The sequence below is a fragment of the Carassius gibelio genome, chromosome B3 (genome assembly GCF_023724105.1).
Source record: "Carassius gibelio isolate Cgi1373 ecotype wild population from Czech Republic chromosome B3, carGib1.2-hapl.c, whole genome shotgun sequence".
NCBI lineage: Eukaryota > Metazoa > Chordata > Actinopteri > Cypriniformes > Cyprinidae > Carassius > Carassius gibelio.
Genome location: NC_068398.1, coordinates 11,834,409 through 11,849,700, shown reverse-complemented (window position 1 = coordinate 11,849,700; position 15,292 = coordinate 11,834,409). Strand labels below are relative to the sequence as shown.

General features: G+C 36.0%; 6 protein-coding genes across 6 annotated transcripts; 3 read left to right on the top strand and 3 right to left on the bottom strand.

The window, feature by feature from the left end:
• Positions 1-1,971: 1,971 nt before the first annotated feature.
• Positions 1,972-2,722, top strand: LOC127953331 (hemoglobin subunit alpha-2-like). The gene is made up of 3 exons (XM_052552487.1): positions 1,972-2,139; positions 2,227-2,434; positions 2,514-2,722. Exons 1-3 carry the CDS (start codon positions 2,045-2,047, stop codon positions 2,640-2,642), a joined length of 432 nt encoding a protein of 143 aa, XP_052408447.1. The 5' UTR covers positions 1,972-2,044; the 3' UTR covers positions 2,643-2,722.
• A 2,232-nt stretch (positions 2,723-4,954) lies between these two features.
• Positions 4,955-5,924, bottom strand: LOC127953327 (hemoglobin subunit beta). Its single transcript, XM_052552482.1, has 3 exons — positions 5,757-5,924; positions 5,461-5,683; positions 4,955-5,157 (listed from the first exon to the last, which is right to left on the bottom strand). The coding sequence occupies exons 1-3, from the start codon at positions 5,846-5,848 to the stop codon at positions 5,029-5,031; spliced, it is 444 nt and encodes a 147-aa protein (XP_052408442.1). The 5' UTR covers positions 5,849-5,924; the 3' UTR covers positions 4,955-5,028.
• A 1,360-nt stretch (positions 5,925-7,284) lies between these two features.
• On the top strand, positions 7,285-8,040 carry LOC127953329 (hemoglobin embryonic subunit alpha). The gene is made up of 3 exons (XM_052552484.1): positions 7,285-7,435; positions 7,515-7,722; positions 7,812-8,040. Exons 1-3 carry the CDS (start codon positions 7,341-7,343, stop codon positions 7,938-7,940), a joined length of 432 nt encoding a protein of 143 aa, XP_052408444.1. The 5' UTR covers positions 7,285-7,340; the 3' UTR covers positions 7,941-8,040.
• A 1,695-nt stretch (positions 8,041-9,735) lies between these two features.
• Positions 9,736-10,539, bottom strand: LOC127953325 (hemoglobin subunit beta-2-like). The gene is made up of 3 exons (XM_052552480.1): positions 10,374-10,539; positions 10,056-10,278; positions 9,736-9,964 (listed from the first exon to the last, which is right to left on the bottom strand). Exons 1-3 carry the CDS (start codon positions 10,463-10,465, stop codon positions 9,836-9,838), a joined length of 444 nt encoding a protein of 147 aa, XP_052408440.1. The 5' UTR covers positions 10,466-10,539; the 3' UTR covers positions 9,736-9,835.
• Positions 10,540-11,616: 1,077 nt separating this feature from the next.
• LOC127953330 (hemoglobin embryonic subunit alpha) lies at positions 11,617-12,377 on the top strand. Its single transcript, XM_052552485.1, has 3 exons — positions 11,617-11,767; positions 11,847-12,054; positions 12,144-12,377. The coding sequence occupies exons 1-3, from the start codon at positions 11,673-11,675 to the stop codon at positions 12,270-12,272; spliced, it is 432 nt and encodes a 143-aa protein (XP_052408445.1). The 5' UTR covers positions 11,617-11,672; the 3' UTR covers positions 12,273-12,377.
• Positions 12,378-14,416: 2,039 nt separating this feature from the next.
• Positions 14,417-15,223, bottom strand: LOC127953324 (hemoglobin subunit beta-2). The gene is made up of 3 exons (XM_052552479.1): positions 15,056-15,223; positions 14,737-14,959; positions 14,417-14,645 (listed from the first exon to the last, which is right to left on the bottom strand). The coding sequence occupies exons 1-3, from the start codon at positions 15,145-15,147 to the stop codon at positions 14,517-14,519; spliced, it is 444 nt and encodes a 147-aa protein (XP_052408439.1). The 5' UTR covers positions 15,148-15,223; the 3' UTR covers positions 14,417-14,516.
• Positions 15,224-15,292: the final 69 nt, after the last annotated feature.

Sequence of the window (15,292 nt, the reverse complement as noted above, 5' to 3'; positions counted from 1 at the left end):
CAAATTCGTTGTAATCGAGATCTGTGCCAAACATGGGCGGGTACTTCTGAAGTTACTGATAAAATGTGTTCATGTTTCTAGAAGATAAGGCTTGAAATCCACCCTTTCTCTACAGCAGTAGTAGCTTGGTCAAATATTAATGCCTATGGGCTTTATCACTCGAATACAGTCTGATAAAGTCTTTAATTAAATGTCAGTATTGGCAACGTGGACAGAAATCACAGCGAAATTCTTAAAATAAATCATTTATCGCTTATATGTGCCACCGGCAATAGAATTCGTGTTTCAAAAACTTTACACTTAAAGATTAGGGGGACAAAACATGAACACACACAAATAAATACTACACTGTAAAAAAAAAAAGAAAAAAAAAAAAGTTTACCTTACTTTAAAAGTCAGTATATCTAACTGGCAACTTAAAAACTTACAAAAACTAGTTCATCTAATGAATAAAACGCAGTCTATTTCATTTTAAAAGATCTGCCACATGTCCTAAAGCATTGTTTATACTCTTTATCTTTTTTCTTTTTCTTTTATTATTGTGTTTCATCTTCAGTATCTGCCTCTTAAAAGTAAGGGCAAACATTTATATTAAAAGACAACTGTATTGAATGCAGAACACGCAAAAAGTTACTCTGATCTGCATGACAACTGATAATGAAATGCAGCAGCATAAATTAAGCTAGTGAACTGATAATATTTTTATAATAATCTTTTTTTTTTGGGGGGGGGGGTGGCTTGCACAATATTATTCAATGTAAAACTGTTTGTTACAACTTAATTTTGAACGTTGAGAGAACATTTGGACTCGTTAACAAACACTTGAATATCAACATAAAATCTCCTACTGACTCCTTTTTTTCTTTTTTTAACAGTGTACCCGCAACGTATTCATTCGGTCGTTCACTCATTAATTTGTTTCATTTACAGCCTATTTCTTTGTTTGTTTTTTACATTATCCATTGTAGGGTACATAATTAATGTACAGTCCACAGACTAGCTGTGGTAAAGGTTGTTGTAATAGGCTATAAAGTAGGGAACACATATTCACTATTTAGGCAACTAAGAGTTTTCCCTTATTTAAATCATAATTTGATGCTTAAGGTAGTTTTGTAGTAGTTTATATACTGGTAGTGTTAAGGGATATAGTGTTGCGGAGTAAGACATTAATATACGCTTAATTAATACAACAGCTAATATGCTAGTAATATGCATGCTAATAAGCAACTATGAAAAGTGTTGGTAACACTTAACACGTATTCACTATTAACTATGAGTTATCCCTGAACAAACTGCGAATTTGCTGCTTATTAATTGTTATTGAAGTAGCTGTTAAGTTTAGGTATGGGATGGATTGAGGGATCTAAAATATTGCCATGCAGAATAAGGTATTAATATGTGCTTTATAAGTACTAATAAACAGCCAATATGCTAGTAATATCTATGATAATAAGTAACCAATTAATAGCTTACATTTTATTCTAAGTGTTACCAGAGTGTTTCCTAATCTAAAGTGTTAAATAATTTCTGTCTTAATGTATAGAAATATAAAATAAAAAAAACATGTGAATTAGATTTTTTTTTAAATACTGTTAGCTGTTAATTTACACCTACAGCATAAGAACCTCCAGAAATTAAAGAAATTAAGAGATGTTTTATGTACCAACCGACCTTATAGCTTTTTTAAAGTGTCTTTAAAAACTGTGCAATGTCACAACCAGTTTAAAGTCAAGCTAAAGTTCACCAGGAATCAAACAATGTGTGTTTAGTGAAGGCCTTGCAGGTGGAACCTGAAATTGACAGTGTTTGAAACATAGATACATTAAATGTATGTATGTACGTGAACATTAAGTTTGATTGACACTTAAACAGCTTGTCTTTCTTATCAGGTTTATCCCCCACATGGGAGGCGGAGCCAAAAACTGTTTGTTTTTTCTCTCTCTCAAAACAATGCTCTTCTCTCCTTTAAAAAGCCCTGCCAAAAAAAACACAGATAGGTTGAGTTTTTCTTCTCGGCAGCCTGTTAACAACTAATCCAGTCACAATGAGTCTTTCTGCAAAGGACAAACTGGCGGTGAAGACCTTCTTCGGCAAGGTTGCCTCTAAGGCGGAAGACATTGGCAGTGAGGCTCTGGCCAGGTAGTTTGCACTGCAGTTTTTGCATAAATGAACGGACTTGCATAACATAGGCTGCTGTTATATCTCTTTTGTTTTGAAACGTTGCAGGACTCTGTTCGTCTACCCTCAGACGAAGACCTACTTCTCCCACTGGGCAGACCTGAGCCCCGGCTCACCCCAGGTGAAGAAACACGGGCTGACCGTGGTGAAGGGCGTCCTGAGCGCTGTCGAGCTGATCGATGATCTCAAGGGGGGTCTGCTCACCCTCAGCGAGCTGCACGCCTTCATGCTTCGCGTGGACCCCGCTAACTTCAAGGTACGTTCTGCTGAAAATATTTCATTTTAACTGTATTAATCTGTATTATTATTTATTTATGTATTTATTTGTTTGTTAGATCATCAATCACAATCTCCTCGTTGTGCTCTCAATGATGTTTCCGGATGACTTCACTCCTGAGGTGCATGTCTCTGTGGACAAGTTCCTCGCTCTGGTCAGCCTGGCTCTGTCCGAGAAGTACCGCTAAAGTCGACCCCTGTCTTCATCTCCGACGCGACACTGTATTCGCCTTAATGATGATGAATGTAATAAAATGAAATCAAGCTATCATTTTCGTCTCACTTTGTTTATACACACAAAATTGGAATTGGTAGTGGTACACGTAGGCTACTCAAGTTATACTTGGCCAAATTTAGCTACAGACCTATGCAGTTAGTAACTTGGTAACAAATTCAACTGAATAGACCCAACGAGTAAACTCAAATATTTGAATCGCTCAATCAAAAAAACTTATTTGCTCTAAACTTTTGTAAAAATGCTGCAAAAACACTGGTTTATATGAAAATTTATTTTATTTTTGATTACTGTTTTAATACGATATTGCATAAGAACATTTTGGAATTCTAAAATTAAATGTAACATTTAAAAGTAAAAGTCCAGTCGCGAGGGAGCTGCAAACCGCATGCCTTGACCGCTAAGAACACTTCCTTCATCATTACGTCTGCATATTTAGTTAATTTAAGATCTATTTAAATTATTAACTTATTATAAATAAATATAATTACTTATTATTTTAACATTTCAAACGTTTCCACACTGGCACAGTCTGACTAAAGCCTACATATTTACATTTACATTTATTTATTTAGCAGACGCTTTTATCCAAACTTACATTTGAGGAATATAGTTTTCATTATAAAGAGGCAAATAAACGCAGAATGTGCGTTAGGGTGAGAAGTTCATATAAACATGCTATCATACTTTCACATATCTTATTACAGTATACTGACTAATGCATAGTATGTAGATATATATATATATATTAAATTTTCGTATTCACCCCATTTCTTAATATCACTTTTTTTCACCTCATATTTTCTTCTAAACAATATTCTTTTAAACTATGAAAAAACTTAGATTAAAAAGCATAACGCAATTAAAAAATAAGTTATAGTTTTAAATGTACTAACCTGTTTGTCGGCTATATGTTCAATATTTAATAGACTGTTGTCCTCATGGAAATTAAGTAGGTTGGTTATAAACAGAATTTCTGCATATTGATATTTCTGCATTTTAAGCTAAATACTCCCTGGTCAGAAGCTAAATCTTTTTTTAAGAACCCACCCCTTCATAAATGCAAGCTGAAAGCATACTATTACTGAAATGTAAATATTATAGTCAGTTTCCCCTCACTTCTGGCCATTGTCCATTCATTTGATTCAACTGAAACATGATGTTCTTTCATTCGTTTACGACATCAGCATATCTTAAGTTATTATTTATTTGAGTCGCATATTTGTTTTCATGACAAAATATTGATAACGTGTTGCATGTACCACCAGCAATCTTAATCCAAAAAATATAGCAGCTCAAAACACGTTTAAAATATGTTTTATACAGTGTCGAATGTAATGACACACCTAATTATTTATGTATGTATGCATTTGTTAGTTACACTTCAAAAGTATAGAGCAATTATAGGATGTCCTTCATAATGAAAGGCTCGGAGGGCTCGCTGTAATTGTTCTGTCTCTGTAAAGTTTGAATAATAAATAGGCCTACATGTGTCTAAGTCAAATTTTTCCATTTTAATTGTTGGTCAAGTAGTTGTAATGAAAACTACCCTCCATCAGCCCTCACAGATTAAATTCATTCCGATTTTCAACAATGCTGTTTGCTCTTTAAATAAATAAACAGTTATGAATTGTTTATGGTGGGGTATTACAAACGAACTGTTATGTGCACATTACAAATATACAGCGCAGCATAATGCATTTTTCACAAACAGTAAACAAACGTATCACAAGGAACATTTGAGTCGAGACCTTATTATTTTGACGTTTTGTTGCCCTTTTGGTGTTAAGGATGGGTGGAGAAAATAAGATTGACAGGCTACTGTGCCAAGACTGTAAGAGATTCAAGCTTTCTTATCTGGTCAACCATTCAAAATGCTTGACATAACACCTCTTTGCATCAGCCACTGACTTTTAACTGCACGCAAAATGCACATCTGGAACCAACCATCTGTCTCCATATTTTCTCCGAACCGCAGGTAAGCATCAGGTCTTTTTTTATGACAGAAACAAAATGTATTTAACGATTTAGTCTGATTTAAGAGTGCCTGGTAGGATCGGATGTGTTGTATGTGGCGCTGTCCAGTGCTGAAATCAGAAAGTAGTCGCTAAAAGGTTTTTCCAAGTAAATATTTCCCTTTGTAAGATAGGATTCCAAACCAAAAGTGTTAATTTACAATCCAGATGCCTGTAGCCAATAATAAGAGGATGCTATTAAGATTACAACATTTCATGCAGTGCAAACATCAATAACAGAACAACACTGGTTTGTTTATTGTTTTATTAATTGGAAGATGCACATACATATTTCTGTGCAGCTTTTCAAAACCAGATGTTAACTTAATGGTACTGTTTTCCAAGTGCTGAGACTACGACTGCCAGAAACTTCTGCCATGCTGCTTGAATGTCTGGAGTGAAGGAACGACCGAGCTGGGAAGCCACAACAATGGTCAGGCAATCACCGAGGAGCTTTGAGGAGAAAATCACAAGGTGTTCAAATTTTCACAAATACACTCTAAAACTATATACGTTTTTAAAAGGATGCAATATGAACCATTTTGGGTTTCCAAAAATAACCTTTCTGTGGACAGTTGTTTTGCGTGACATTGTATTAATCTAAAGAATCTTTTCCACTAAGAAGTTTTTGGGCATGTGTACGGTTAAAGATGCATAAAAAATGTGATGCATTAATTTTTTAAAAGGTCATGCGAGTTATTATTTAACCTCTCCTCGTACCCATACTCAGATTCAAACTCAAAAGCGAAGACCCACCCTGAAGTTGTCTGGATCCACGTGAAGCTTTTCGGAGTGCAACACGCTCAAGGGCGCATAGGTGTTCTTGATGTCATCCATGCTCTGGACCGCTCTTCCGAGTCCGTTGAGCACAACCTTGCCGTGAGCAGCCACTTTTTTATTAGCCATAATGGCTGCGGCGTCACTCAAGGACCCAAATGAGCCAAAATAGCGTTGAGTCCAAGGGTACACGATGAGACATCTGTGGAGGAACACGTGTAAATGTCAAAGAAGCCAACTAATTGCATTCAGATTAACAGATTGGACACACTCACCTTGCCAAAGCCTGGGGACCAATAATATCCCCTTTTAGTTTTCCCCACACATCTTTGATGGCTTTGCGCTCAGCGTCAGTCCACTCCACCATGATCGGTTAGCAGTTGATACTTCAATGATGCGATGGCACTATTTGTTAGTGAGGTCGCGTTTATTTATATCAGTCACCCGCTTGTATAATCATGTAATCCTGCAAAACATATGTCATGAATTATGTCCAAATGACGTTAATCCAATCTGAAAATTAGCTTTTCCCTTAGTAGGCCTACTTATCAGTGCTGAAACACGAGCTTCATTAATGTGCCAAAATGAACTTGGACTGAAACAGGGCTGATATGTCGATATCACCCATATCTGTTTCCTGTAAACAGTTCAACAGCGCAATGTGAGGCATAGCGGAGTATTCACGAGATCTGCCTTCAAAACGGCACCTGCTGGTTATTTGGTTTAAATTTCACATTTTCAAATGTGCCCGAAGACCTTGATTGATTATTTCAGGTGTGTTGATTAGTTTTGACACAAAACTTATTCAGCTGGCCAGAATTATATTACTTTTCTACCGGATCTCATCAAAGTGCGTATATCAATAGCAAGAGTTCATGTTTTTATTTGGCGTACTATTTAGCTACATGTACGGACTTTGTCGTGCATATGATACGCAATGGGTCAGGGTTGTGGAGTAGATGCGTATCATATCTGCGAAAACTGCCCACGCCAACATAGCCTACTAAACTGTTTTTTTTTTTTTAATGAAAAAACTGCCTGATTTTTGAGTGCGGTCTCATGAAAATGCATATAGTACGCCATATAAAAACAAAATTGTGGTATTGCTATGTAAAAATTGACTTTGGTGTGGCGTGCATATAATACGACCATTTGACAAAACGTCAAATAAACATCGGTCCAGCTCGTGCTCTTCTGAGCAACTTGTGCTCTTCTGAGAGCTATTGCTTTCAAGTTTTATTTTTAAATATTTTTTCCAAATATCTCCCTGTTACAAGATTTTAAAAACTGTTGAAATGTGGCTTATCTACACTTAAGGGAGAGAGGCCGCCCGCAGTCTTTTGATAACAGACCATTTCAAAGATAAGCATAACATACATTTTCTCAGCAAGGCGTGGCAAGAATTATATAATATTTAATTTGCATAAAGTAAATTTGGAATATGACAAAATCAACCAATTCATATATAAACAGATTAAGCGTGCTTTTACGAAAAAAAAGCTATAGGCTGCATATTTTGAAATGCTCGTTATGTGAAAGTTGTATTCTGTACTTTTGCAGAATCCTAAAAAAATTAAAACAAAATGCATTATCACCATATGATATTCATCAAAGTTATAGATTGTTAATTATTAAATGAATTAACTTCCATTTAATTAATTGTTAAATGATTGAATAGAAGCGTATTAAATGAAGAAGAAGCAAGAAAGTCGTGAAAAAAGTTAAACATTTTGGCACTCTTCCACGGTCTGATAAGTCATCTTTGGGGAGAGAGGAGGGTCTTGGGTGTATCTTCTATAAAAACCGCCAGTCCTCTTGCAGCAGACTACAGAAGTTTGCTGCAAAGTCATCCTTCCACAATGAGTCTCTCTGCCAAAGACAAAGCTACCGTCAAAGGCTTTTGGGCCAAGATCGCAGGAAAGGCTGATGACATTGGTCAAGATGCTCTTTCTAGGTAAGGTTATTAATCTAAGCTGAGTCACAAAGTTTTCTTCGGGCATGTATCTGTCATTCAGTTCATTGTGTGTGTCCAGGATGCTGGTGGTCTACCCCCAGACCAAAACCTATTTCGCTCACTGGAAGGACCTGAGCCCCGGCTCTGCCCCAGTGAGGAAGCACGGGGCGACTGTGATGGGCGGCGTTGCTGAGGCTGTCAGCAAAATCGATGACCTTACCTCTGGCCTCCTGAACCTCAGCGAGCTTCATGCTTTCCAGCTGCGCGTGGACCCCGCCAATTTCAAGGTAAGTGCAAAGAATTTCATCTTTAGTCAATACCGAATACTACTTTCGTTAAGTCACGTTAACTTAATTTGTTTCCTGTGTTTTCATAGATTCTGTCCCACAACATCCTCGTGGTTCTGGCCACTATGTTCCCCAACGATTTCACCCCAGAGGTCCATGTTTCTATGGACAAGTTCCTCAGTGCTTTGGCTCTGGCTCTGGCCGAGAAGTACAGATAAATTCATGACATTGTGATGAAGTCGAACTGCGTCAGACCAGATATATACCTGTATAAACATTCTGTCTTATGATGCAATAAATGATTATGAAAAACATTAACTAGACGTCTTTGGTGCATGTTTTTGTCATACACATGCAGTGTTTTAAAAACACCTTAACGTGAAGATAAATACAACTCATTCATTGTTTCATCCAGTTTCATAGTTTCATTCATTCTTTCGACCAGTCTGTTAAAGAACTATTTGTATTTGTATATAATAACATTCAAATATATAATAAAATAATAAATAGTAAAGTTGTTGAATATTCACATAGCACATAGCCTATAACAATATAGCTATACATTTGAACTTTTCTTTAAAAGGTTCCATCACAGGTCTTAGATTGAGAAAACTGATCAAATTTACATTTTCCCTCAAGAAAAAAATGAATGTTGCTTTCTTACACTTGCATACTTCGAGCTTTTTTACACTTGCATACTTCGAGTATATATAGGGAGATCGGGAGGGTTGCAACACTTTTTGCCTTTGCTTTAGTTTCACAGAGACTGTTTGCATTAGAAAGGCAGAATTTTAATACAATAAAGCCACATCAGTCAGCTACTCACTAGCATTGCTGTAACACATATACAAACAAATTATGCTTGAATATACAGAGTCAAATGTTGCAACTGACCCCACAAGAAGGTACGGTTGCAACAGTCATTAAAATTTGGTATATTAGCTTGACACAATATCTTTGACACATCGTCGCCTTGGAATTATAATGTTATATCTTAATTTTTTTGTCAAAATTGAGTTATTCACATATTCTTATTTTTTGACAATTTATTTACATATTATTGTTTCTTTTGTAAGCTGTGAACATTTCGGGACTTTTGAGTAACAGACAGGGTTCTATGTACAGAAGTCTATGCATGGAACGCAAAAACTTTAAAACTCAATGTATCAAAACTTCTCAGAACGCAGATAGAACCTTATTATTCCTTTTAGAAGCTAAGAAAAAATATATTTGTTCAAGGAATAGTCACATTTGGTTGATTTCGGCTAGAAAGGCTGAGGTGCAGATTGAGCATGTGCAGTATTAATATCATCACTTTAGTTCATTCCTGATTGAAGAAATAAGCCACGCTGCAACCGTCCCCACTCTCCCCGACATACAGCTTTATACAAATAAATGTGGAAACTTTTCTCCATTCACATGGCTGAGATACCTTTAATTGAGTAATTATATTTACAAAAATGTATTTGCTCCATTTGTCTTCAATTATTAACTTCTTGAAATCTAAGAAATTCAATGTTTCTTGCCTATTAAAACGATTTGAAAAACTTTCGATAATCAGTTGTTTTTACATTTTCAGTGAACTTTAATATTTCTATAGGGGGTCAAATGTCTCAAAACTTTTCTTTGGTACATTCCATTCTTTTATTTACACCGACAAACGGCGTATTTATTTATAAAATATATCAGGCTATTTATGCCTAGAATAATATATAGATAATTTATCTGTTTGTTTTGTTTGTTTTTGTTCAGTTACTAACTTATTGACTGATTCTTTTGTTTGTAGGATCTATTTTCATGTTTACTATTTATTGTTAATTATTAAAAGTGATTAAAAAAATTAAAAATGTATTATTTATTATTAAAAGGCTTCGTTATATTTCAATATACAAGTTCCCCTATGATTAAGCTATGAATTGTTTTAGTTGGAAATGGCAGTCTTTCATAGCATATATGAGAATATAATGAACTGTGAATTCATACGAATATAAAAAACACAGGATACACTGCATATTGAATCATGAAACATTTATTTGCTTCAGCTCAGAAGAACATATTGTTTTGTTTAAGCATCAGATGATCCTCTGTGTAACAGTCACAGCAGGTTTTGTTTCTAGTGGTACTGTCTTTGAAGGGAGGAGATCACGACGGCGAGGAACTTCTGGAAAGCGGCCTGGACCTCAGGGGTGAAGGCAGCACCCAGCTGTGCAGCACAGACGACGGTCAGACAGTCACCCAAAAGCTGTGGGAGGACACAAGTGTACACGGTCATAGACAGAAGGGATGAGCACTGGAGTCAGAACAAGGCTTGGTAATAAACACGTTCATCTCACCTTGAAGTTGTCAGGATCCACGTGGAGCTTCTCGGAGTGCAGCACGCTCAGTTCAGCATATTCGGCTTTGATGTTGTCCATGTTCTTCACGGCTCTATCAAGGCCATGCAGCACGACTTTACCGTGAGCAGCAACCATGGGGTTTCCCATGATGGCAGCGGCATTGTACAGGTTTCCAAAGTTGCCGAAGTACCTCTGGGTCCAAGGGTAAACGATCAGACATCTACAAACCAGAACGAAGAGAAAGAGCATTGTATTAGTCACAGCAAAGAAACTAGATGGCTGCTTTAAGTTATTATATTTGCCAAAACTCAATACCTTGCCAGAGATTGCTGACCAACGACGTCGTAGTTCATCTTGGAGAAGATGTTCTGGATGGTTGTCCTCTCAAAATCTGTCCACTCAACCATGTTTCCGACTTTAGATATTCAGACAAAGTGTCTTAAACAGAAGCTAAAGAGTGCTGCAAGACAGAGGTTCTTTGCAGTACTTAAATGCGCTTCATCACTCCTCCCCTTGACAGGCGATTGGGTGACATGTCTGTGGGCTGGATCAACCACGTCCACCCAGAAGATGCATATCATTACATACTTTTCTCTTATGATATCTGCAAAGACTAAACTTAAACAGATGATTTTAACAATATTTTTGATAAAAAGCAGTAACCACTCTAGGCCTACTGTGTGCATGTTTTTGTTTTGTTTTGTTTTTGTTTTTTACTTATTTGAACGTGTAAGCATTTTAAAGAACAATTATAGCTATCGGATTGTAGACTGCATGTGAGAGACATAAATAAAATAAAATAGCAAATATGGAATTCTGAACATATAAATTAGTTTTATAAAGTTGAACTGTGCCTTCCATTTATCTGCAAATGTGTTCTGCACCACAAAATCTATGAAGTAAAAACTTGTCATTTGTTCATGTTGTTTCTTTCAGTTGTCTACTAACTGAACAAAAGATGAACAATGACAGCCTGCCTATAAACAGTTCATAAAGACAAGAAGTAGCCGACTTTTGTACAGTGGTAAAAGTACCCTAAAGAGTTAAAACACTGGTGTTTAATGTTAACGATATTTGTTTAGAGAATCGGCTATGTCTACATCCTTTAATTTTTCCCAAATTAATGAGAACACCATGCAGAGGAGCGAAAACCATGGGTCGGTTAATGTAGCTCCCAGCAAGTTTTGGTGTCCCAACTCCCTCAGTTCCAACTACACACACGTGTTTAATGGCGCCTCACGTGAAAAGTTGTAGTTTCGCAGTAAACTCAACAAAAAATTAATTAATTAAATTAAAAAAAAATTACAGTATCGCTGTATGTTGTTCATTCGAATTAGAAGTGGAGGTTATTACATTAACATTAATTTCAATGTATTAACTGCTAATTTATATAATAATAATAATAATAATAATAATAATAATAATAATAATAATAATAAAGTGGATAGAAAAGACGAAGTATGTCTTGAGAAAAACCGAAACATTTTGGCACTCTTCCACGGTCTGATAAGTCATCTTTGGGGAGAGAGGAGGGTCTTGGGTGTATCTTCTATAAAAACCGCCAGTCCTCTTGCAGCAGACTACAGAAGTTTGCTGCAAAGTCATCCTTCCACAATGAGTCTCTCTGCCAAAGACAAAGCTACCGTCAAAGGCTTTTGGGCCAAGATCGCAGGAAAGGCTGATGACATTGGTCAAGATGCTCTTTCTAGGTAAGGTTATTAATCTAAGCTGAGTCACAAAGTTTTCTTCGGGCATGTATCTGTCATTCAGTTCATTGTGTGTGTCCAGGATGCTGGTGGTCTACCCCCAGACCAAAACCTATTTCGCTCACTGGAAGGACCTGAGCCCCGGCTCTGCCCCAGTGAGGAAGCACGGGGCGACTGTGATGGGCGGCGTTGCTGAGGCTGTCAGCAAAATCGATGACCTTACCTCTGGCCTCCTGAACCTCAGCGAGCTTCATGCTTTCCAGCTGCGCGTGGACCCCGCCAATTTCAAGGTAAGTGCAAAGAATTTCATCTTTAGTCAATACCGAATACTGCTCTCGTTAAGTCACGTTAACTTAATTTGTTTCCTGTGTTTTCATAGATTCTGTCCCACAACATCCTCGTGGTTCTGGCCACTATGTTCCCCAACGATTTCACCCCAGAGGTCCATGTTTCTATGGACAAGTTCCTCAGTGCTTTGGCCCTGGCTCTGGCCGAGAAGTACAGATAAATTCATGACATTGTGATGAAGTCGAACTGCGTCAGACCAGATATATACCTGTATAAACATTCTGTCTTATGATGCAATAAATGATTATGAAAAACATTAACTAAACGTTTTTTGTGCATGTTTTTTCTTCTTCCTTCTTTCATAGACCTTTCAGTGTTATAAAAACAGCTCTGTTGTCATAACGTGGTAAACTATTGCAAATGGAGAGACAAAATATTGCAACTGTTTCATTCATTGTATGGAACTACCAGCCAATAAACATATTATTTTATCTCTTGAAACTCGCTGTGGACGTTTTATAACAAAAGTGTTTAGTCTGACTAACCACAAAAATAAATAATAAATAAATAAATCAAAGATGAAAAAAACAGCAACTAAATCAATAAACTTTAACCTTTGTATATAAAAAAATATAATGATATAAGAATTTCTCAAGCTTAAGCATATGCCTACAGGCAGAGGTGTAAAGTATTTGAGATTCATTAGTCTACCTACTATATTTTGGATGGTTTATAATTGTTGCGATTAAAGTCCTTCAACGTACAAAGAGCCAAGTATATGTCACTAATCAGTAGCAGTTCTGGCTCCTTTGATGCCCTAGATGCCTTAAATCGTATGAATGTGTACGAGTGTGGTCGTACGAATAAGCCACCTTGTAAACGAATTGCCGTGAGATCGGGTTGGTGCGTCATACTGTGCAAAAGCGAAGGACGTGAGTGCAATGAGTCGTGCTTGCGCGAACCATGAATGTGCCATCACGCCACAATAAAAAGCTGTCACATTTTGTCATTAAAATAACACAACATAAAATGTCTGAAATTAAATTTAAAGAATACAAGAAAGTACTGTCTGAAAGCTGGGTGCGCGGGCGGTAACCCATGCTGCCCAATGCGGCTGCCTAAAATAAAATAAAATAAAATAAAATAAAATAAAATAAAATAAAATAAAATAAAATAAAATAAAATAAAATAAAATAAAATAAAATAAACCTCAATGCAAAATATAATTAGTCACAGATATATGGACGTCTTAAATCTAATAAATTATATTTTATCAAAAATCAATAAAATAAACCTCAATGCAAAATATAATTAGTCACAGATATATGGACGTCTTAAATCTAATAAATTATATTTTAATTATAACTCATAACCATTCATTAAGAACATTAATTTTAGCCCGAATCTTAACATGGTCGACCATCAGAACTATTCGTATTTGTATCGAATATATATATATATATATATATATATATATATATATATATATATATATATATATATATATATATATATATATATATATATATATATAGCCTATACATACATACTGAATTTGATATGCACATAATCAAATTAATTTAGGCCTACTATACATTTCAACATTTCCGTAACAGGTTTCAATGGTTTTAGTTTAATATCTTTATATCAAAATTTCGCTTTTGTTCAAGAAAAACAAAATAATGTTAAAAAATAGAATTAAAAAAAATGAAAAATCATTATTATTTCATTAAATAAAATAAAATAAAATAATTATTTTAATATTTTATTTACACCAATAAATGTATTATTTTCATTTTTGGTTTGTTTGTTTTTGTTCATTTATAAACGTATTTATTATTTCGTTTTGATGTATCTATTTTTGCTTACCCTTAATTGTTTATTATTTTAAAAGGCTTGACGTTTCCATTTGATTATGAATCAATACTTGTTCCACCTTAACACACATTTTTAAAATGACAGTATCATGTTATTTGTTTGTCAGTCCCGTTCACAATTACATCAAATATAACCATTATTAAGCCTATTTTAAAAAATATAATTCAACAATCGATGTTTGCAATCTGTATTTGTGTTAATATTTGTGTCTGTTTCAAATAAAATAACTGTAGAACTGTCCAACTCTGTAACTTCTCTAAAAGGCCATCCTTATTTCAAAATATTCTGTTGTTGTTCTCTTGTTGACCTGACTGCTTCTATTGTTATCATTTGTAAGTCGCTTTGGATAAAAGCGTCTGCTAAATGATTAAATGTAAATGTAAATGTAAATTGCTATGTATAGCCTAATTATAAAAAATAGCATTTATAAGAATATAATGAACTGTGAATTCATACGAATATAAAAAACACAGGATACACTGCATATTGAATCATGAAACATTTATTTGCTTCAGCTCAGAAGAACATATTGTTTTGTTTAAGCATCAGATGATCCTCTGTGTAACAGTCACAGCAGGTTTTGTTTCTAGTGGTACTGTCTTTGAAGGGAGGAGATCACGACGGCGAGGAACTTCTGGAAAGCGGCCTGGACCTCAGGGGTGAAAGCAGCACCCAGCTGTGCAGCACAGACGACGGTCAGACAGTCACCCAAAAGCTGTGGGAGGACACAAGTGTACACGGTCATAGACAGAAGGGATGAGCACTGGAGTCAGAACAAGGCTTGGTAATAAACACGTTCATCTCACCTTGAAGTTGTCAGGATCCACGTGGAGCTTCTCGGAGTGCAGCACGCTCAGTTCAGCATATTCGGCTTTGATGTTGTCCATGTTCTTCACGGCTCTATCAAGGCCATGCAGCACGACTTTACCGTGAGCAGCAACCATGGGGTTTCCCATGATGGCAGCGGCATTGTACAGGTTTCCAAAGTTGCCGAAGTACCTCTGGGTCCAAGGGTAAACGATCAGACATCTACAAACCAGAACGAAGAGAAAGAGCATTGTATTAGAGCACAGCAAAGAAACTAGATGGCCGCTTTGAGTTATTATATTTGCCAAAACTCAATACCTTGCCAGTGCTTGCTGACCAACGACGTCGTAGTTCATCTTGGAGAAGATGTTCTGGATGGTTGTCCTCTCAAAATCTGTCCACTCAACCATGTTTCCGACTTTAGATGTTCAGACAAAGTGTCTTAAACAGAAGCTAAAGAGTGCTGCAAGACAGAGTTTCTTTGCAGTACTTAAATGCGCTTCATCACTCCTCCCCTTGACAGGCGATTGGGTGACATGTCTGTGGGCTGGATCA